Here is a 21,886-nt window from a genome sequence, read left to right as displayed (position 1 = left end):
GCAACAATGTTGCTAATAGATGTTGGTACCCAACACAACGATGACACTAGGCAACCAAATTGGGGAATAACTTTAAACTCCTACCCCCCCACCCCCCCACCAAACATAGTGGTAGTCGTCAGGCGGTTTTTCGAGTGCATCAGAGAAAGAGAGAGATATAAATTTTGTATATTTATGTAAAAGGGTTTACAGTCGCTTATAAATGGATTGGTTGGTGGTGCCTACTACACTACATTAGGTATACACATAAAAAAAAAAAACATACTATACTATTTAGTTATATATATGTATCTATATAAGGATATGAATGCAACTGACTTAATCGTCAGCCAAGTCCCCGACAATTGCCTGGGGTGGAGCTGTTGTTATGGCCGCCGCTGCTGCTGCTGTGGCACTACTGAAGGGCAGACCGTGTTGTGTGGCCGATGCCCAGCTACGTCTGGGTAGGATTCGCCCGAAATTGAAATATTTTTGCCTTAACTTATCCTTGATCTCATCCTCGTTCATAATGGCGCTAGCCTCACGAAAATTCAGAAATATGCGACCCTTCTCATCGGTCTTAATGGGCAGTATTTCGGTGCAGACATTGCGTGCCTTTAGTAGGAAACCCTCTTCGGCTTCCTCATCATCATGGTGCCCGACCGATAGGGTAGAGTTAACCTCTTGATCTTCAATGGTGACACTATCAAGGCGAGAGTCCATCGATTGGGAGCGCGGCGGCTTGGAGCCAATGGCGGTGCTTACGTGATTCTTTTTTTTCCGCAAACAGAACGGATCCCGATCGCTGGCCTTTACATATTGAACCATTGGACGATTAACACCCCACTTGGGACGATCATCCATCTTGTGGGCCTCTTTATCCTTGGACGAGTGCTTCTTTCGCTCCTTCTCCTTCAGCTCCTTATCCTTGCTCTTGGCCTTGAAGGTGGTCGTGGTGGTCGTTGTTGTGGTGGTGGTGGTTTCATGATCCTGATCCTTTTCCGCTGCCGATTCCTGTGCAGGTTGAGTCTGAGTCTTTGATGTTTGAGTCGTCGTGGTCGTTGAGACTTCCCGTTTGAGTAAAACCTTATAGAAATTGTCGTGAAACAGGCACAGATCGCAATTAAGTGGCAATTCCGTTTGCGTTTCCACATCAGTGTGAAAGGATTCCTTACGCTGTTTATCGGTCAAATCATGAGATTTCTGTTCAACTTCTTGTGTGCCTCCTGTTAGATGCATTGGGGTCTTTATGGGAATCAGAGCTAGCTTGTTTTGCTCGTCCACATCCAAGGAGTCGGGTGAAAAACAGCAAGAGGCACTGAATGGTGTCTGTGCCACAGCTTCCTCCTCTTCCTTCTCTGCCTGATAACCGTCTTCAGTATAAATGGAGGTTGCTTCTGTTCTGTGGGTATTTGTAGCCTTCGAATATGAGAGTGGTTCACCCGTTTGGGGAGCTTTCATCCCCTGCTGCGATGGAGGCTGTGATTGTTGCACAAAATATGTGGCAATTTGAAGATTTCCTATAGCATTCTGTAGTCCAAATATATCTGATGTTACCGGTAACGGTATTAGGGTAGCCGGTTGCATCAAAAGGGCCAAATTCTCCTTGTCTTCATTAAGGAAACTGGCTTGGGGCGAGCATCCTGCTTGACTCTCCTCCGATGGGGAAATATCCTTTGCGGCTACCTTGATAGGTTTAGTTATGGTCCGACGTAAATTGATAGGAGTTCCTATCAATATTTTTTCCTCCGTTACCACAGTGGGCTGAGCCTGAGGCTGACTCTGAGGCTGGCTCTGATACTGGCTCTGAGGCTGACTCTGAGGCTGTTGTGGAGGCTTCTCTCTTGGCGTAGGCGAGTTGGTTTCTTCATTGTCTCCGTCTTTTCTTAGAACCTCCTCTTGGTCGTCATCCTCGTCTTCCTCTACAGACTGCACTCTCAGTAGCTCCGGCTTGGTGGTGGTCTTGACCTTGACTTCTTCGCGATTCTTGCGCTTCTTTTGTTTCTCTTTTTGAGCTGCCACCTCAGCCTTGGCAATGGCATCGAGCATCACCTGCTGTTTCTTCTTTTGGGCTTCCTCCCGCTCCAGAGCCTGCCGTCGCTCATACTCCAGACGCTCTATCTCCATTTGCTTCTGCCGCCTGAGACGATCTTCCTCCATTTGCTCCTCCTGGCGATGACGCTCCAGTTCCCACTTTCGTATTAGCTCCCGTTCGTGCAATTGCTTTTTGATCGCGTTGTGATACTCGGCGGCCCGTCGACGCTTATCGATGCGTTCCTGCAGCGTATGGGCATCAAGGGGAGCATTCTGTCCACGCAAGTAGGTGGAGGAGGATTGCAGAGATTGTATATCATCTTCGCTATCCTTGCCACCGCGACTTAACCAGCCAGGTGGCGGCACTGCCTGCTGTTGCATATTGTTATAGGTGGCCCAGCGTGCCCTTTCCCGTTCATAGAAATCTCCTTGCACTTGATATGTATTTGAAGAGGAGATATCGCGACTTAGGTTCGATGAACTTGGTGGTGGGTAATACGAGCTAAAAAACATGAAAAAAAAAACAGAACCAAGTTTTTAAATTGAACGGGTTCAGAAAGAGATAGACTTACCCATCGGCAAGGTAACCACCATCTTCGCCATGTCTACCCCTGATTATAACCAACTTTGCTGGAGGCGGCTGGGCGGGAGGTTGTCTAAGACGACGACACCTACCAACACCCACACCCACACCCCCACCCAAACCCATGCCGATGCCTACACCGATTCCCGCTGCACTTGATTCCTCTGCCATACTGGCGCTACCCATTCCACTAATGCTCTCATTTTGACTAGCCCCATCGTTATACCAAATATCGGGGGTGTGTGTATTCTTGGGCGTGTCGCTCAGATAGCCGGAAGTATCCTCTGGCTCCTGGCAACCAATAACTTGAACAGGAGCCGACGGTTGACTTGCCTGATTGTTGTTGTTTAATCGATTTGCCAACGTTGGTTGGTTGCCGGGATCAATGCTTGTTTGGCTTTTGCCTCCATTGGGAAGTTTTTGTTGTTGTTGCTGCTGTTGGTGCCTTATGGCTGGCAAACTAGGACTCCTCAGTCTCTGTGAATGATGTTGCATGCGTCCCTTGGCCGTTTGCAGGGAGGTGGCCTGTGGTGGCATAAGTTCGATATACCTTTGTCTGGATGACATGCCCGTTGCATAACTACCCCTCCTGCCCGCTCTTCTATAGACCAACGAATCATCGTCCTCATAATCAGCATCGGCTTCATTATCCAAGTCCTCTATATAACGTTCCAATTGATTCATATACTCCTGCGGCTGCGACTGTGCCTGAGGCTGCAGCAGCGGTCCTCTCGAATGGCTGGAAGTCTGATTCGATGTCAAGTCCAAATTGGAATAGAAAGTCCGTATCGAAGTGCGCTCAATTTTGTGGTGCGATGTGGATGAAGTATGCTGATGATGATACATCTCATCCATGCGGGCAATTTCCTCTGCAAGCAGTTGCAATTAGATCTAACTATGAGTTCTCCGCCAGTCTCAATTGGCTCAATTTACCTCGCTCCTTAGCCCATTGCTGTTTCTTCAAGTCCAGTAAGCGATGCGTTTGTCTGGCCTCTGGTCCCGTAATCATGCTTTCATTACATACAACTTGACTTGACAAAACTCGGGCACTTACTAACCAGAGTCAGGAGAAAAGCATTCCTTTACTTTGCAAAGTTTCGGTGTGCATGGGAATGTGCAGGAGCTTTATTTTGGGGCTGGTCGCGTTACCTTGACTACAGGGCAAACAAACTAAAGTTACACCCACCACCCACTAAAGGGGCAGTGGGTTAAAAATAAACACACACACACACACACATTGAATAAATTATGTTCGGAAGGGTTTCGTGTGAGAAGGAGGGACTATCATCGCTCAGTTAATAGCTGTCTTATTGATTTTTGTTTTCCTATTTTCGGTTCGCTGGAAGTTCAATTACCGCACACGAAAAAAAAACAAAAAACGGAAAGAAGGAACGCAACAAGTTTCTGTGCTAACCTTCCGGCTAGCGTAGGTGTAAAACGTCCTTCGCAATAAAACTCGATTAAGGCGAGGAACGAAGCAACCAACCAACCAACGAACCGGCGAAAACAACTCCAAACTCCAAATTTATTTCCCATGGTCAAATAGAAAAAGCCAAAAGAAATATCTCATAACCCATTTTCCACAAAGAAATACCCATAACAACAACAACAACAACACCACAATAAGAGAGCGCCCAGTTGCCCAGTTGTGTGAGGCGAGGAGGTCTGCACTTTATACACTAGACTACACTATATACACTACACACAATACACACAATAAACATACATATACATACATACGTATCCATGTGCACATAAAAAACGCGTGGGCGTTGAAATCACTGCCAGTCAAAAGGTCATGTTATGATCGCGAGCAGCGAACTATGTGAGCTTCCTCCATCTCATCTGCCACCACCACCACCACCACCACCAACTCCTCCTACTCCTCCACTTCATTTTCCTTCTGCCACAAACTCATGGGAGCGTAAGCAGCGAATCCAAGACATAGCAGAGACCCAAGAAAAGGAGCAGCCAAAAGATCATAGCAGTAGAGTACACTGGAAAAAAACAAAGGCATATCTCACTGGGATTCAATTGATTGATTATATAAACTAGCTCGCTTCTTTCTGTCAGTGCATTTTGCCGACAATCAAGAAATCCCACTTGATACAAGTGCAGTTTGTAAGACATTATAATGAGTTTTTATAAAAAATCTACAAAACAAAACTTAAACAGGGTCGCCTTTTCTAGAGCCTTAGGGCGCTTCTACTTGCTGAACTTGGACATTGATCATGATGAAGATGAGGGAAAAAAAAACAAAAAAAATACCAAAATGAAGATGAAGATCATGATCAAGATCGTAATTGCTTATGTGCCAAGCTAGGTCAAGATGCTGAGACTTGATTTTGACTTGGAGTTGGAGTTGGAGTTTGAGTTGCAGTTGAGTTGGGTGAACTGAACTGAACTGGGCACACACACACACACACACACACATAGACATGTCACCTAACAGCACCTACAAATGGATGAGGCGCAAAAGAAAGTGATCATGTTCCAATGATCGGATATTTCGATGATCAAGCATGACTCCAGTCCAGTCGTTTGCAGTAATTTTCATTCATCTTGAAACTCAGCTCAGCTCCTCTCAGCGCAGTTCAGCTTTAGCTTCAACCATCATCAATTGAACGATCACTAAATCGTTGAACGTTGGATCGTTGCTCGATCGCTCTATTCAAACGATTGATGTATCATTTAGTATAAGAGGCATAAGTATAACTTCAATAAACAAACAAGCCACAAATGCCTAATAATTGTAATTTTCCATATTTTTTTCTATCTTTCTCTTTCTCACTAACTCTTTCTATCTCTTTCTCACACGCTATCTCTCTCTCTCTAAAACTGTGTGTGTGTGTTTCATATTATATTTATGTTTATCTCTGTCTCTAGTTTTTGACGTTGACGATTGCCGAACTCGAAAACACGATCGGGCCCCCAAGGCAAAGGAGCATATTGATCAAAATTGATGATGTTGACACGAACTTTGAACGACTCAACGTTTGAGTCTTCGTCATTGGATTTGTCTTCTTCTTCATCGACTTTAACAACAACAACAACAACTGAGTTGTAGTTCGTCAAGTGTTTTTTTCTTGTAAAAGAAACAACTTAACATTATTCAAGTGTGAGTATTCATGATTTCTCAATGGATGATGGGAGTTTTGTTTTTTAATTTTTACCCCCCGCTCTCCCACACCACTTTTCCACACAGTTTTTGATCCATCGATGAAGCTAATTACATTTAACCGAAAATTGACATTTCGAGTTTCGTTAAGGAAAACACAAGCTCAACTATGTACAACAACAACAACAACAGGTTAAAGAATTTAATTGTTTGAGCCACTTGAAGCAAGAAAACAAAAATCTATTATCGCACGGTATGCACTCTATGCTGCACTTTCAATGCTCGGCTGGCCAGTGATGCGGCCAAAAATGGTCACTCTTTCAGATGAACGTCGGTGGTAAATGACAAGCCGACATACAGCCAGCCGGACAGACAACGTGTTTGGTATCCACAAATGTAGCGCCGCCAACTAGATAGTGTCAGGTGTTTAGATGCCTGCCTGTCTCAAGTCTCGAGATCTGTGTGAGCGACACGAGTCGCTTAAGGTAACAAAATGGGTATAAAGCTTACCCAATTGACTTGGCTGCAAATTAAAGGAATCCTTTTCCTTTGATCTAGCTGAAATGCAAACTGAATTGGAGTCTCCGGGAATCCAGGATTCATTCACTACTTAACGTTTAAGCTGCATTAGGTAAAGGATAAAGTTAATTGAATTTTAAGTCGAATTATGCTGGTACTCAAACGATTGTAAGCTAGTGTATGAAATCCTTCGTTCTGTTTTATTGCTAAATTGCATCTATGTAGGTCTCATGTTGCAGCTTGTAATTGTTGCCACTCGTCGGGTTCGCTGGTGTCCTCCAAAGCTGACAACATGTTACACTTTGGTCACTATAATGAGGCGTAATTAGTGACAATGTGTGGACAACTTCTCAGCTTTTGCCTGCCTCCCCCTAACCCTCAACCCTCTCCCTGCTGTTGAAATGCTGCACGCTTTTTGATAATTGCACTCACAAAGACAACAGCGACGACGACGACGACGACGAGGACTGCGGCAACTGCAACATTAGCCACAAACGACGGCTGGACATGAGGCATCAAAGTAAATGTCAGTTGGCTAAATGAAAGGAAAACTGATTGCACTTGACAAGTTCAAATTGTTGTACTGTCATATATGAGGCACTGGCAAAGGCATTTTGAGGGGTATACAGGAGGCTGGCAGAGGACTGAGAGTGAAAGCGTTGGGCTGACAATACTTTGTTGGCCAAAAAGCATTTCCCACAAACAGCAGCAACACCAGCAACACAAGCAACATCAGTAACATCAGCAACATCAACACCGTCAACACCAGCAACCAGCAAAACGGAGGAAAAATCTGAAAATGTCCACTGATTGCCAGTGCTTGTTGTAGCAGCTTGTGGACTAACGGTTAATGCAGGCCATCATTATCAGAAATGCGTTAGCCAGACGACTCCCAGAGACTCTGCCTCCGCCTCTGCCTCTGCCTTAGCATCTTCCCCTTTCTCTGACGCTGCCCAGGTCTGTGCCTAAGGTCAGTGTTTAGAGATCGACCAAAAATTTTGTGGCCAACCGCAAAAGAAAAAATTCTCACAACTAAAATCCGGGGCCACACTTGAAAAAATTCTCACAATCTCAATTAAATAAGCCAAAGAGGCGAATATTTGTTCCATTTTCCTTTTCCTTCTTCATAAGAGAGTTTTCTTTGATAACAACGTAGCAACATTTTTAACCCATGGATATAGATTTTTAGTTTGAAAGAAATTGTTATCCTTCAGCGCCTTAAACAAATTATTAATTGCATTTCAATCTGTGTAATTCCGTCTGAGATGTATTTTCTATTTTGGGCAAAGTTTTTTTTATTATTAAAACACTTTCTTTATGACATAAAGTTTCGCTCAGTGTATGTAGTTTGTCTGGTTCTTGGTCTCCTCGCCTCTGAGACTACATGAAACAGGTGTGGCACGTCGCAAAAAACCGAAACAAAAACAAAAAATATCTGGGAGGTGAAGGAGGAGACTCTGTGCTGGCTGCTGGACTGGACCCAGGCAGAGAGTTTTCAGCTCACTTGGTGGTGGTGGTTGTTGTTGTTGTTGTTGTTGTGGTTGTTGTTGTTGGCGACGCTTTTACCACACGTTCGTTATTTTTTGCGCAATTTTTGAGGTCACAATATGTATGCTGGCCTCAGTCTGTGGCACAGACTCTGCCCCAGCCTCAGTCTCAGTCTTAGTCTTTTTGCCACACTGTGATCATTGGTAGAAATCTGAGGTTGTTGGTTTGTCGCCTCCTAATGAAACACGCGACATGGATGAGCATCAGCATCAGCATCGGCAACAGCATCCATCCCATTGCAGCCATGTGTGCACTCTCAACTTTGACCCGGGTCCGTTCGAGTCGAGAGAGCCTGAAATTAAAAAGATAACTCAGAGATGCCAAAACAATTGATAGTCACAGAAGATGATATTAAAGCCTTTGACAGCATAAAGATAGATAAAACATTTGATTTTTTCTTCTTCAGTCTTTTTTTCTCTCTTCTCTTTTTTTTCTTAGTCAATTAAGTTTAGCGATGAAGTTTTCAAGATGAGATGCAGGTTGGTTGTCTGATGTCCAGCCCAAAACTGAAGCCAGCAGTTTAACGAACTGTGGGCTGGGTCTCTGTGGGCCTCGTTTTGTCCTCTCCCCTCTCTCCGACGGATCGTTGAAATGATTGATGGCCTTGGAGAGTTTTGAGCTAATTTATAATAACAATCGGAGGGAATTTGTATGGATCGACGACAGTTGATATGCCAGAGAGATCCGAGCGGAAGAGCTGAAAAAGAGAGAGAGAGAGAAATGCTCAACGATCCTTTTGTTTGTATGAAAGATATGAAATTTTGTTTGTTTGTTTGTTTTGTTTGAGTTTTGAGTTTGATTGAGGCGGAAATCGCTTTAATCGCAATGGATGAGTAATGGCTGGAGTGAGCACCAAAAAAAAAAAAAAAAAACAAAAAATCGTCAAAAACGAAGGAGGAACCATAAAGTCAAGCTGTGCAAAATAAAAAAAGAGACAGAGAAACAAAAGCAACACGCGAAACGAAATTGAAGTTGAAGAGGAAGAAAGGTCCAACGACACTTTACACCTCTCCGATGATCCGTCATAACGTTTTAACACATGATATAATTTTGCATTGCCTGTCCAGATGGAAACGATGCCATTTGATTGATGATTCCCAATGCCCTCCTCAACACTCTTACTCTCTCAAATACGAACTGAACTCGCTCTCTTTATCTCCCCAGATATGGAACTGTCAATGATCTGTAATTGGATTTTTAATCAAACAAAAAGAAAATAAAGAAAATAGTTGCCCATTAAGTTTGTGTAAAAGTAAATCGCTAAAACGGTATCAAAGGACGTCACTGAGATTATGGACATCGTTTTCTGTATATATGTATGTATATATATTTACCTGAACATTTTACCAACAGACTCTGCCGAAAGAAATTTTTATCAGTTTTAATAAATTAAGTCAATTGTATTTATAAAATTAGACAATATCATTATAGCTGGAAATTAGCTCTTCAATTGTTATCCTTTGCAAGAAATTTTAGGACTCAAATAGGTCAAAAGGTCAATTGACAAAAACTTTATATGAAAAATTCACAAAAACTTTGAACTTTGTGAATGTGTTAAGAACCGATTTGAAAAATAATATAGCAATTTAATGCCTGTAAATTCTATTTTGAATTGAACATTAAACATTAAATTATCTCATCAAGAGAGACAAAAATTGCCAATGTGTTCCAAAGTATTAGAATAAGCCTTAATTTCTCTAATTAATTTGTTGAGTATTTCACCTATTAATGTCTTTATTTTCTAGTTAGAAATCTAGAGAACTAAAATTTTTGTCAATTTTTGCAAGACATCATGATTTTCTTAAAAAATCAGATCGAAATATATTTATCAAATTTGCAAGTACCTAAATCACTTTTAAAATGTGCTAAATTTTGATTAAATTGAGATTTAATTTCTGAAATTTATTAAAAATGACTGAAGCAAATAAGTGGAATCACCAAAGAGTTTTTCAAAAATATTTCAAATATTCTTGAATAATCCAAACTTTGTAAATCTGTAATTCTATATACCGATTGTCGAAATTCATATATCACTTTTTCTGATGTACATCATTTTTATTCAAAAATCGATTCAAAATAAATCTCTAAATATGCAAGTTTTTAAAAATCTAAAAAACAAATTCAGATACTTTTGTGTATTTACAAATGATGCACTGAACTCGTTTAGTAATTAAAATTGAATAATTTCACTGTTAATACTCTCAATAGGCAAAACCTGAAACTTACTAGAGAAAATATAGAAAAATATAAATGAAATTGTAGAATAATTATTTCTCTCATGTCGAAGAAGTTTGCAATAAATTTTTATGAAGAACATTTCAAACAAAAGTGATTGGGCATTTTTATATATATAAAAAGCGTTATTTAAGATGAAAAACATATAGTTAAATAGAGACTAAACATATTACTAGAAATGAGACGAGCAATTTCAACTGTCTGTCATCTATCCTAGAGTTACTCAGCCCATTATTAATTGTAATTTCTACAAATTAGTCATAAATTCAGTTTATTATAATGAAAACTTTGCATTGATTGCCTAATACCAACTGCTATAAATAAATGTCAATTAAATCTATCTGTATAATATTGGCATTACGTATACAAGTCGATAAAATCTATCTAAGATTAAATTTAATGGACTATAAGTACCTTTATGTATCGAAATACACGGAAGAGTTTACTTCTATAGCATAATAATCTTTAAGATATTCTTAATGGCAATTGTTATAGCCAAACGATTGTCCTTGATAGCTAGGGAAAAATATTTCCTCTTTTTTAATTGGTATCACTCTTGTCGATCGTTGAAGGATTAACAAGTTACCAACTTGTTATGATTGTTTTGAATTGGGCTACAACAAACTCGTGATTCACTTTCAATATCATAAAACCCAAAGTCAGAGCCAAAAGGAAAAGGGGGAAAAAAAGGTTAAGTTTTTGTGTATACTTCTTTCCATTGATTGTGAGATGCCCCACAATGATAACAGATTTTAATTGATTAGCTGCCTTTGTTTTGTCTTGAGTTGTGTTTTCTGTTTTGCTGCTGCTGAAGATAGATAGATTTCGTTACTTTTGATTATTTCAATCAATTCCCACGCCAGATATACACAATTTTGATTTATTACTCCACAAGAAAAACAAAAAAAAAAACCAAAAAGGGAAAAGTAGAAAAATTATATATAACAAAGTTAATATAATTTACAAACGGTGAAGGAACACGGAAATTTTTAGGTTTGCTTTTCTAATACGCAGGTGTTAGACGGCCAAACGCCCCCTTTTTGTCTGTTTTGTTGGATTATTTATTATGATATGATAAATTCATCAAATGACCTCAGCCAAATAAAACTTCGACTCATCAGATAGCCAGCTCCATGTCTCATTAACAAGAAGCTGCCTCTTTTGTGGTCTATGAATAATCTTGAAAATATTAATCAAATTGAGGTTTTAGGAGATTACCTCAACAACGAAACTGAAACCAGATGACGAGACCTACATGGATGATGATGATGATGCCGATGTCTATGCCAATGATGATGATAATAATACTTTTACTTCCTGTACAAGTTAAATGACGATGACAGCCTAATATTGGGCAATTTTCTACATAATTAAGGTCGAATGAGAGGGGGAGGATCGCCTAATGACTGTATCAATATCCTTTGATATTGATGTACTCCTGTTTTCATATTTGTTTTGTGTGTGTGTGTGTGTGTGTTTTTCGATTGTTAAGTGAGCATGAAATTTTCATGGATCTGGGATCCATCATACCATATGTTGTCCGAACATTAATGTTACAAAATTTCCCAAGTCAAGTCTGACAGCAGACAGTAGAGTGGAAGAGGCAGGAAGTTTTTCCTTGGCATTGCCGGGAAATTGTCTTGTAAGTGTTGACATGTGACAGGACTTAACTGACAAGCAAATACCAAATGGCATATTTAAATAAGCCTTTGGCTCTTTGTCTCTCTCTCTCTCTCTTCCTCTCACTTGCTCTATGTCACCCTATGTCTCACTGAATCTGTGGTTTTCAAATCCCTCGACTTTACTAAATACACACGCACCAAACACACACGGCTTAGCCTCGGATCGGCTGGGATCAGTGATCACTTGGTGGTATGGCTTTTGAATGCATATTGATCTGATGTTTGGCATGCGTTTCCCCTGATTCCTAATTACATGCGTGAGCGCCCTAAATGCGCAAAAATTCCTATTTTCCTTTGGTTTTCGTGCATTTTCCTTTTTCCATTTTGGCAAATATTATTGCTTGTTTAGGTTGTTTCGTTTCGACAATGGTTTTGTGTCTCTAGTTATTTTTTTAAGCTGCGACACACGCTCTTCAACAAATTTTTTGATGCACAAGTCTTTGGCTTAGTCAGGTTTCTCGTTTCTGTTTCTGTTTCTTTTTTTTCCTTTTTTGAGCTCTCAATTTTAATGATTCCCTTTTGTGGGCCACACCCCCTTAGTAAGTGAGTGAGTGAGTGAGTGAATGAGAAGAGTTTGGTGTTGACGGCTGGTAACAAACGTAAAAAAAGATACATCAAATGGGGGTGGGGTGAGGTCCCACAACATCTGGTAGTCGAGACGAATGGGAAACATTGTGTGTGGGCAGCTAATTGAGTGACCAAGCGTGAGGGTCAAACAGAGTTAAAACAGATGAAGATTAAGTCGGCAGCGACAGCGACAGCGACAGCAACAGCAGCTAACCAGCAGTTAAAATGCCGCATTAATTGCGCTATGGGCAGCAACTGAAATATCTATTAGCCAAAAATTATATTCCCATACGGATAAAGTGTTCATGGCCTTAAAAGAAATTTAAGAATTCCAGGCAAAATAATTGCTCTTCCACTTTTTAATTTGAAAACCATATTTATTGAATTCAGAATAAAAGTATAATTAAAATATGGAGTGGAAAAATATCATTGTATGTCATAATTGACGTATATTTTACAGACGGCTAATATTATTTCAAAATTTATACAAGTAATTTATGGTTCGGATATTTTTTCAAATAATTAATCACCAAACTCAGTTGAATTTTTCGGCCAATCTTTGGCGATGCGGTTTTTCGTTTATCTTTTATTTAATTTGCAGACCAAATAACTTGATGAACTTTTAAGAAGTTACTCTTAAATTAAAATTTAAACATTCAAAGGCTTTAAAATCTTTACCAACTTTTGCTCCACTGTAGGACAGGTCAAATAATAATACGACTCTGAAGAAACTAATGTTGTTGGATACAATACAATGGTAATAGATTCTTTTCCGGTTCTTAATCAAACGAGAAAACTACCAAATTCTTGGATACATATTACTTCCTTGATAAGTTAAGCTAAATCCGCAGCGTTGGCAAGGATAAAGTCATAGGAACTTCCTTTTTTTCTTTGACCCCAAAAAACGAATGACTAAATATTCTTTCAATATTCTTCAGCAAGATATTAAACATGTATATACACATTTTCGTCTCAATGGGCATGACATTTAATTGCCAATTGCATAGTTAGACCCAATTGCGTAATTCCAGTCATTTGGTCTCCGTTTTCTACTTGTTATTAGGCACTAAAAGTGCAGATCGTTTATGAAGAAATATAAATGTGATGATCTAATTTTGATGAATAACGAAAAACCCACTACACTAAAATGCCTTCATTGAAAGCCAGCTAAAGTTGATTTAGTTGATTCCTCTTATTTGGATGGGATCGAAATTACAATAGCTTAATATGAATCTTTACTTTATTCATAAAATCGTTTGGTGTATAATCAAATATAAAGTTTAAACTTTAAGTTATATATAGTTAGTACTTGTACAATAATGGATCTAGACGTAGATTTCGGGGAGTGACGTCTGTCATTTTAGAGGGAGAAGTCGAAATTTCAGTTTTAGAAAAAGAATATTGGGTTTTGAGGTAAGGAATTCATACAATTTCCTTTCCCGAGTATTTATTGAATGTTATTTTCATTCGGTTTCTTTTTGTTCAAATAAATGTACCAATGAATGTAAGATAATACTAAAATGGAGGAATTTCGACCCCAAAAGTATGCAATATGCTGTACTTTTCAAGCGTTGTTTTCAACAAATTTGAAACTTTTGCTTCGATGATTATTTATAACCACAGTACATTTCGAAATTTCTTTATTTTTTTTCAAAACGGAATTCTTGGGCTGCCTTTTGCCTAGTTTAGGTGACGAATTTTCCCCATTTCACAGCCCTAGATCCGCCACTGTAGGAATATGAAAACATTTAGCTAATTTTCGTGAGATAAAAAGATATTGAGGATGAGCAGAACGAAACGAGATAAACAATTTCTTTACCAATAAAATCAATTACGCGAAGCAAGGGCCATTCGAAATAATTAGTTACAAATTAAGTTGGATCCAAGTTCGATAAATTTGTGCAAAATGCAAAGTCAAACGAGTCTTTTGTGATGTCGGTTACCAAGCGAACTAAACGTCGCGTCGTTGATTTTGCAATTATTATTTATTTATATTTATTTCCATAAGACAGATGAGCCAACGTACACACCCTGTCCGACTGTCATTAGCCGTGTGTTTTGAACGTTTTCAGCACAATTTGCATTAACAATAGTTTATAGGCATCAAATGTGGGGAGCCTTCGAAATAATAATAATAAAAATAAAATATATAAAATGCATTTTGAGCACAAAACAAAAAAAGACAACAACAACAACAAAAACAAAAATGTGTGCGCGGAGTTTGATTTTTGCTGGTTTTGTTGTTGTTGCTTTTGTATGCTTTGTTTCTCTGTTTCTGTCTGTTTTTAGCTATTTACAAAAATGGAGCTCGCAATCGATTGCCAGGTTGAACGATGAGCTCTGCATCACGATTTTTTACGATGCACACTTTTAATTCTAACCAAGAGGAAAACCAAAAGGGGGAGGAGGAGAAGCAAAAAAAAAAAAAAATCTTATTAAAATTTTATTGCAACAACAAGCAGCAGCAGCAGCAGCAGCAGCCAAACACTAAAAACGGAATTCGTGCGCATCAACAGCTTCAAATGCTCGGCTGATCGGTTGCCCGGTTGATCAGCGGTTGCTCAGCAGTTGCTTGTTCTTTTGTCTAGCGGAACACCTGCTTGGTGGCGATGGAGATGGAGATGAAGTTGAAGTCAGAGTCAGAGTCAGACTTAGAGTCAGAGTCAGAGATGACGTCCAAGCACAGCTGTGTGTAATAGAGTCAGAGGCGACCCCAAACGGTCGGACAAACCAAACGGCAAACGCCCCAAAAACAACAACAAAAGCCTCATACGGACGACCTTAGTCATTTGTCAGCTTTTGCCTCTAACTCTGCCTCTGCGTCTGCCTCTGCCAGCGTCAACCTAACCTGGGAAAACTTCCACTTCCAGTCATCGCATTCCCCCCTCTTTCACCCTCCGCCAAACACAGAGTTAAAGCCACTTTCTTGATGCTGCAGTTAGAGACACTACAACTAGAAAATATCATTGGGTCAAGTTCAGACCGAATGGCGTACATTTAAAACAATCGTTTGTTCGTTTTGTTCGTCGTCATTAAATTGGTTAGAAAAATATAAAAAAAAGAAGCCCACAAATGTACATACATATATAAAAAAGGCGACCAAAATACATTTATTTTTCCCCTCTCTTTCTTTCAATATGTGTGATTTATACATTTTCATCATTTTCAAAATTAAAACGCCTCTTTTTTAGCACTTTTGGGGTCGGTTGGTCGTCGTGCCACAGCCTACCTACCTCCCCCCAACCTCTCCCTCCATGAGTGTGTCTGTGAGTGAGATATATGATTCCTTTCAAAATGATTTGCTATGCCAGAGCTTCTTGCACACACAGGTGCATAGAATCGAACCGAAACAAAACCGAAACGAACCAACAAAACAACGAACTTTCAAGTTCTAAGCATATCCAGGATATTGGGGAATTTCTTGTTGTTCTTTCAGCGAAACAAATCGAAACAGACATAAGTTTCAATTTATTTAGTAGTAGGGCCTTTTTGCCATCCATCTGCCATCCGATTCAACGGCAAAGAATTAGCCAATTGTGTATTGTTAAGGCCAAGCTATAAACTTTAGGCCCAAAACTTTATGCGAAACGGTTTTGCATTGAAGATAATGCCATAAAGATTTACTTGTTCTATATAATAGATATTGCCTCCTGACCTATTGATCTTTCCGACAATTTCCATTGACCTTGGATCTGGCAACACTTCCAATAATTTCTAGGGTATTCCTTAAGTCATCCATAACAATTGAGATCGATTCACAATTGTGATGCCCCAAAGTGCGGCTACAGTGCTGAGGCATTCAGTTTGGTGTTGTTTTTGTGTGTTTTTTTTTTTTTTGGCCCTGCCAACGAACACAGCACATTTCTCACAATCAGCTGTGAAAAATCTCTCTTTCCCCATTTATGACCCACTAAAACCGAGACTCGAGCTTCTTTCTTCACAGCATCTCCAGATTCACATTTTAGCTGTTGCTTCGTTTTTTTTTTCTTGTTTATTTTTTTTTTCGTTATGAATTTAATGTATGTCCATTATGCATAAATTCACGAAATTCCATAAAGACGAAGCTTTGTTTCGCTTTTCTTTTGGGGAGGTTAAAAACCTTTTGGGTAACCGCCAACGGCAGCAAACGAATCAGAGACCCAGAGAGAGAGAGAGAGAGACAGACAGAGATGGACAGCGAGACAGAGGCAAATAGGCAATTTTCATGGTCCATTTGGTTAGGTCTCTTCTGTCGTCTGCTGCTTCTTCTCCTTTTCATTTTGGATGGTTTTAAGGTGTTAATAATAACAACAAAGACGTTACAATTATGCATTGAAATCGGTCCGAAAAAAGTTGTGTGATGTCAACTGTGCGACGGTTCCCACCATGAACAATTGTCCCACTAGGCTTCGATGGCTGGAGGAGGAGGTGTGGAGGGCTGTGGAGGGGACTGGAGATTGTTTCTTTATGACTACAAATTAGATGAAATATTTTTGTTGAACAAAGCTCGCGTTTTGTTTGATGGTGGAAATGAAAATTGTAATAGAAATGGAAATGGAAATGGAAATGCAGGACGGAAGCTGTTCTATTTTGGTTAGTTTTTCTTACAATAGACACCATAAATGGAACCGGTTCAGTTCATAAAGTGTGGGATTATTATTATGCCTCTTGAAGTAAAGCTTCAAAACCATCAAAATACGATTTCTTCTTGGACACAAAGAACACAAAAATTTGTTTGATATTTTTGATCTGACAATTTATCACTGTCCGCTATGGGGAAAAGTCAAATAAATAGTATCTAACAAAATTTTGATCGTTATAATTAATTTGATTTGATTTGATTAAATTCAAATTCGCGCGATCGACAAACTAGAAGAAAAAAACAGAAATAGAGAGAAAAATAAAAACAAAATCAACTTCAGAACGGGGACAAGCAAATCAAAAATTTATATATGGACAAGTGTGCGCATTTTTCATTTCGGTCAAAAATTAACATTTCTACGTTTCTGTTTCTATTTCGATACTGTTTTTTTTTTTTTTTTTTGATTTTGGTATTAGTATTGGTATTGGTTTCGGTTTCTGTTTCTATTTGGCATGTGGCGGCGACCCCTAAGGGTCAAATATGATTTGGTTTCAAGTTTTTCGTCTTCAAAAACAAATCGATACCAAAAACAGATCAATGATCTCATTTGCATGCCAAACAAAGCCAACGAAATAAAAAAAAAAAAAAAAAAAAATATATATGTATATATATATATGTGTATACTGAAATCGACATGCAAAGGGTATGAAAAAGCCGCAAGGTGGAAATCAATTTGGAGGCTTTCAATCAAAATCACAATTTGGACAAGGGAAAAAATGCGAGATGAATGATTTCACTTGAATGTCTCTGCATGTGTATACAACGACTTGAAGATACCCTTACCCATAATGTACTCTAATGTGCTATAGTGTTCAAATTCAAATTCTGCTGCATCTCCCCTACACAGAACCCACAGTAATTAGCCCTAGTAAAGATTCCAATTAAAGTTTGAAAATTGAAAGTTTCAAAACTTGCAATTTTCGAGAATGAACAACTATTTCATATTGACCCATGAGATTTAGCAGAGTGTGTGCGTTTATTTTCAGACCAACTTCTGTCGTATTGGTTCCAATTCAAGTCAACTGAATCCAACGACAACAACAACAACAACAAACAGTTGTGAATTCGAACTCGAACGCATAAATTAGTCAACGGGTAGAAGAAATAAGCGCGAAAACGTGTTTTAAATTTTTGTGTCTTCAAGACGAACGAAACGAAACGAAACGCCAAAGCGAGGCAAACACTCATGTCAGTATTTTGTCAAAAAACAAAAAAAAAAAATCAAAAAACAACAACAACCAAACGAAACGAAACGAGCAAACAAAAAGTATTTTTTGTCAGTGATTAATGCATTTATAATTAATTTATTGTATGCATATATAGAAAAGAGGCAGCAGAGCAGCAGCAGCAGCAACAACAACAAAAACAACAACATTTGCCATCGGTATCATCGATATCATCGAAATCATCGTTATGGGCCTGATATATGTAGGTTTTCAAACTGGAACTCTGAACTAATTTCAGCAGAAAATATTTATATTGATCCCCCCTCCCGGGTGATTGATGATCGATTGGATGGCTGGCTCATTGGACGGATGGATCGATCGATGGTTTGTGTGTGTGTGTGTGTGTGTGCGGGTAAGAAGGATTTTGTTTTCATTGCCAACACAAGATTTTGCAAGTCACTTGAAAACGGCGGCAAAAGTCACATACATTAGAACGCATTAAAGTGTGACCAAGTGGAGGGATGTGGGATGGGAGAGTGAGGAGAATGAGCGCATTCGGCAAAAAAAAGGGGCCGATACCCTGAATCCCTCGAGCCTCCCATTGTTAGTTTTGGTCTTTTTCCTTGGAGATTGGAAGCGCACAAAACAAAATCAAGCCAAAACAATTGCCAGGGATAATCTGTTCGCTCAGCTGGGGATTACTCTTTCTGCATATGCAAAACAGACTCTTTGAAATTAAAGCATGAAAATTTGTCAAAGAAACACACACACACACATTTGTTGTAGGTGTTGACCCTCATCCAAGAAGGAAACCGCAACCGCAATCTATGCTCTCTCTCTCTGGTCGGCGATCTGTTGGGCTCTAGCGGTAGCCCTATGCATAAATATATATATAATGGGTTTAAAACACCCCTTTCTTTTTGGGCCAGGGAGAAAGAGAGAGAGAGAGAGAGAATTGGTGGGCGTTGCCCTCGCTTGCTTTCCTGCCTGACTTTCGCAAAAGGGTTCAAAACACATACACTCAGGACAACACAGATGATAACGACTTTGCGGGATTTCTATCATAAAACTGCAAATTGGATTAACTTCTGTGAAAATTTCACAAAGTCAAAACCAGAAAGAAGCAACAACAACAAAAAAAATGGGCTGAGAGAAATGAAGAGAAAGTATTTTCAAGGATTAAATACCAGAGACGCCTCCTCCCTCTTTTTGACATGGCAAAACTATATATTTCATTACGGATACATACATACAAACATATATGGGAAAATAATGTTGAAAAAAATAAATGTCTTTAGGGGTTTGTCTAGTAGAAAAGAAAATGCAACTTTATGTATATTAACTGATAAATGTGAATTGAAAGAAAACAAAAAAGAAATTGCTCTCTTTAAGTAGTTTTTATCAATTTCAACTTGTTTCTGTGATAGGTATCAATTGATAGGAAGCATCACACATTATCAGCGGACAAAGGGTAATCTTTTCCTGATTGCATTCCAATCTATAACTAACCAGGTTAAAGACCGTTAGACTCATTCCGTTTTATTAACCTGATGTCTTGTCGTCTGTGTGTTCAGATTTTCTATAATATTTGTGCAAATCGCTTTGGCAATTTCTAGATCTTCGCCATTTTAATTACAATTTACATTTAACGATAACGGCGCATCCATCCATTCGTTCGTTCGTCTGTTCGCTCGTTCGTACGTTCGTTCGGTAGATCGTCCGATCGTTGGCTTAGTACATACATTTTATTCACTAAGCTATTTATGAGACATTAATCCCATGCTGGCGGGACGAGCATGTTGAACAAGTCCAGCCCGGGCGCCGCATTTACAATGTTAGTAATATCATAAAATGTCTTATGGCCTATCAACAGATAACACATTTAATGATCAAAATACTGACAGCTTGACAACACGCAAAATGCACAAAAATCAAGAAAAAAAAAGCAAATCGCCGTTAGCTTTACTCTAGGAGAAAACTCTGCATATCTCTTTCTCTCTATTTATCTCCCTCTGGCTGAGTGAGTGAGATGATAGCCCCCCCATCAACCCCACCCCGCCCACAATGCACGGTTAAATTCAAATTCAAATCCCAATTCGAAAATCCAGTTCGTAAGTGTACACAATTATCGGTCGATTGAACGATCGATAGACCACGCCCCATCGCCACAACAACAACAATTGTTTGATCGCTCTCATTTTCCCGCTCTCCGCGTGTGTGTGTGTGTGTGTGCGTATGTGTTAGTTAGTTTGCTCTGCATTGGTCAATGGAACGAGAACATATATGTAAAGTAAATAAATTCGTTCGTATACTACGCGGCGAAACGATCGGCCATATAGCTCGATCTCGTTTTAGCCAACGAACTCGAGCAAAATGTCGACGAAACTTGTGCTCCTATGCGGCCCATCAGCAAGCACTTGTGTGTGTGTGTGTGTGAGTGTCTTTTTGTGTGTGTTCGTGAGAACGATCGCTTCGCTCTCTTGGCTATACTGGTTTATAACGGTGCTCCGATTGTGTTAATCGAGCCAATCAAATGTCGCAGTCACCGAACCGAGAGAGCTGAGAGCGCATCGGAATCAAAATGGAGTGAGGCACTACTTCACTCATATGCCTTTGGCACTGTTAACTTAACATCACTCAAATTCCCTAAGAAAACTACCTACAAAATATCACTCGAACACAGTTCTCCCTCTCTCGATCACACTATCTCCCTCTTTTTCACCCTCTCTCTCTTTCTCTCACTCATTGTGTGTGTGTGTGTGTGCAATGCATCCGTCGTCTGGTTCGTTATTCGTTCGCGTTGTTCGGTATCAACCGTTAGAGAGAATCGTCGTCAACCTCTATGTCGGAGTGCTAAGCCTAGGTTTGTGTCTTTTTCGCAGTCTTTTGTTTTTGTTTTTTCCAACCAGTTTGTAGATTTTGTTTATAGTAGTATCATCTCTTCACGTTGTTGCTGTCTCGGTAGCCGACGAAGCTACCGACCGAGCGATGTCTCCTCGTCGTATTATTGCCCGTGTGCGTTGTTGTTGCTGCTGCTGCTGCCCGCCCGTATGATGATATTGCAAAGCATCTTGAGGTCTGAGCATTTTGCAGAACTGTTTAACATCAGTCTTTCAGTGATAGCTCGCGCTTCTTGCTCGCACGCTCGATCGCACGTTGCCGCTGGAACGTTGACGTTCCGTCGCTAATGCTGCTGCCGTATTTTTTTTTTTTTTTAATTATTATTTTACTGATCTTATATACATATATACATGCGATAGAGTGCGTCGTCTTTCGCTTCACAATTTAATTCAATTTACCGTGATCGACCCAAAAATAAAACAAAAAAATACATAATCAACTCAACAACTCAAGTGTCCATCAGCAAAAAAACGGGAAATTAGTGCAAACAATATACCAAATCCCCTTTCCCAAGACCCATTCTCATTTAGAGGTGTGGCCTATAGGATGAGAAAGAGAGAGAACATGTTCTATATAAGTTAGTAGTTAAATTTTGAAAAAAAAGAAACAACAAGAAAACAAAAACCAACAAAAAACTGTCAAGTAAACATTGCATACATGTGCTATATACACACTTACACTACTACACAATACACACACACATACACACACAGACAGACACATGGAGAAAAAGAGGTTCTAAGAGTCAAGTGTCGAAAACGCCGTTTCAAGTGACGTTTTATTGGCGCAAGGTGAAACAAATAAATAGTCGAGAGTTCACTATAGAGCAAATCTTAAATGATTTTCTGTAAACGCAACAACAACAAAAACGAAGAAAAAAAAAACAACAAAAACTTTTGCACATTTCAATTTTGCAACTACAATAACAGACAC

At 39.4% G+C, this 21,886-nt stretch overlaps 1 protein-coding gene across 1 annotated transcript; it reads right to left on the bottom strand.

The window, feature by feature from the left end:
* Positions 1-318: 318 nt before the first annotated feature.
* Positions 319-3,610, bottom strand: LOC6645377. The gene is made up of 4 exons (XM_047011907.1): positions 3,530-3,610; positions 2,586-3,465; positions 1,873-2,515; positions 319-1,803 (listed from the first exon to the last, which is right to left on the bottom strand). The coding sequence occupies exons 1-4, from the start codon at positions 3,603-3,605 to the stop codon at positions 319-321; spliced, it is 3,084 nt and encodes a 1,027-aa protein (XP_046867863.1). The 5' UTR covers positions 3,606-3,610.
* Positions 3,611-21,886: the final 18,276 nt, after the last annotated feature.

This window comes from Drosophila willistoni (assembly GCF_018902025.1).
Source record: "Drosophila willistoni isolate 14030-0811.24 chromosome XR unlocalized genomic scaffold, UCI_dwil_1.1 Seg143, whole genome shotgun sequence".
Lineage (NCBI taxonomy): Eukaryota > Metazoa > Arthropoda > Insecta > Diptera > Drosophilidae > Drosophila > Drosophila willistoni.
The sequence above is the reverse complement of the archived record's forward strand: the minus strand, read 5'-3'. Positions and strand labels throughout refer to the sequence as shown.

Excerpts from the sequence above, each read along its gene's own strand:
- LOC6645377 (XM_047011907.1), bottom strand. The coding sequence starts at position 3,605 with ATGATTACGGGACCAGAGGCCAGACAAACGCATCGCTTACTGGACTTG. Across the intron at positions 2,516-2,585 it reads GGTGGTTACCTTGCCGATGG|CTCGTATTACCCACCACCAA; the intron begins GTAAGTCTATCT and ends CATGTTTTTTAG. Across the intron at positions 1,804-1,872 it reads AGGATGACGACCAAGAGGAG|CCTCAGAGTCAGCCTCAGAG; the intron begins GTTCTAAGAAAA and ends CCTCCACAACAG.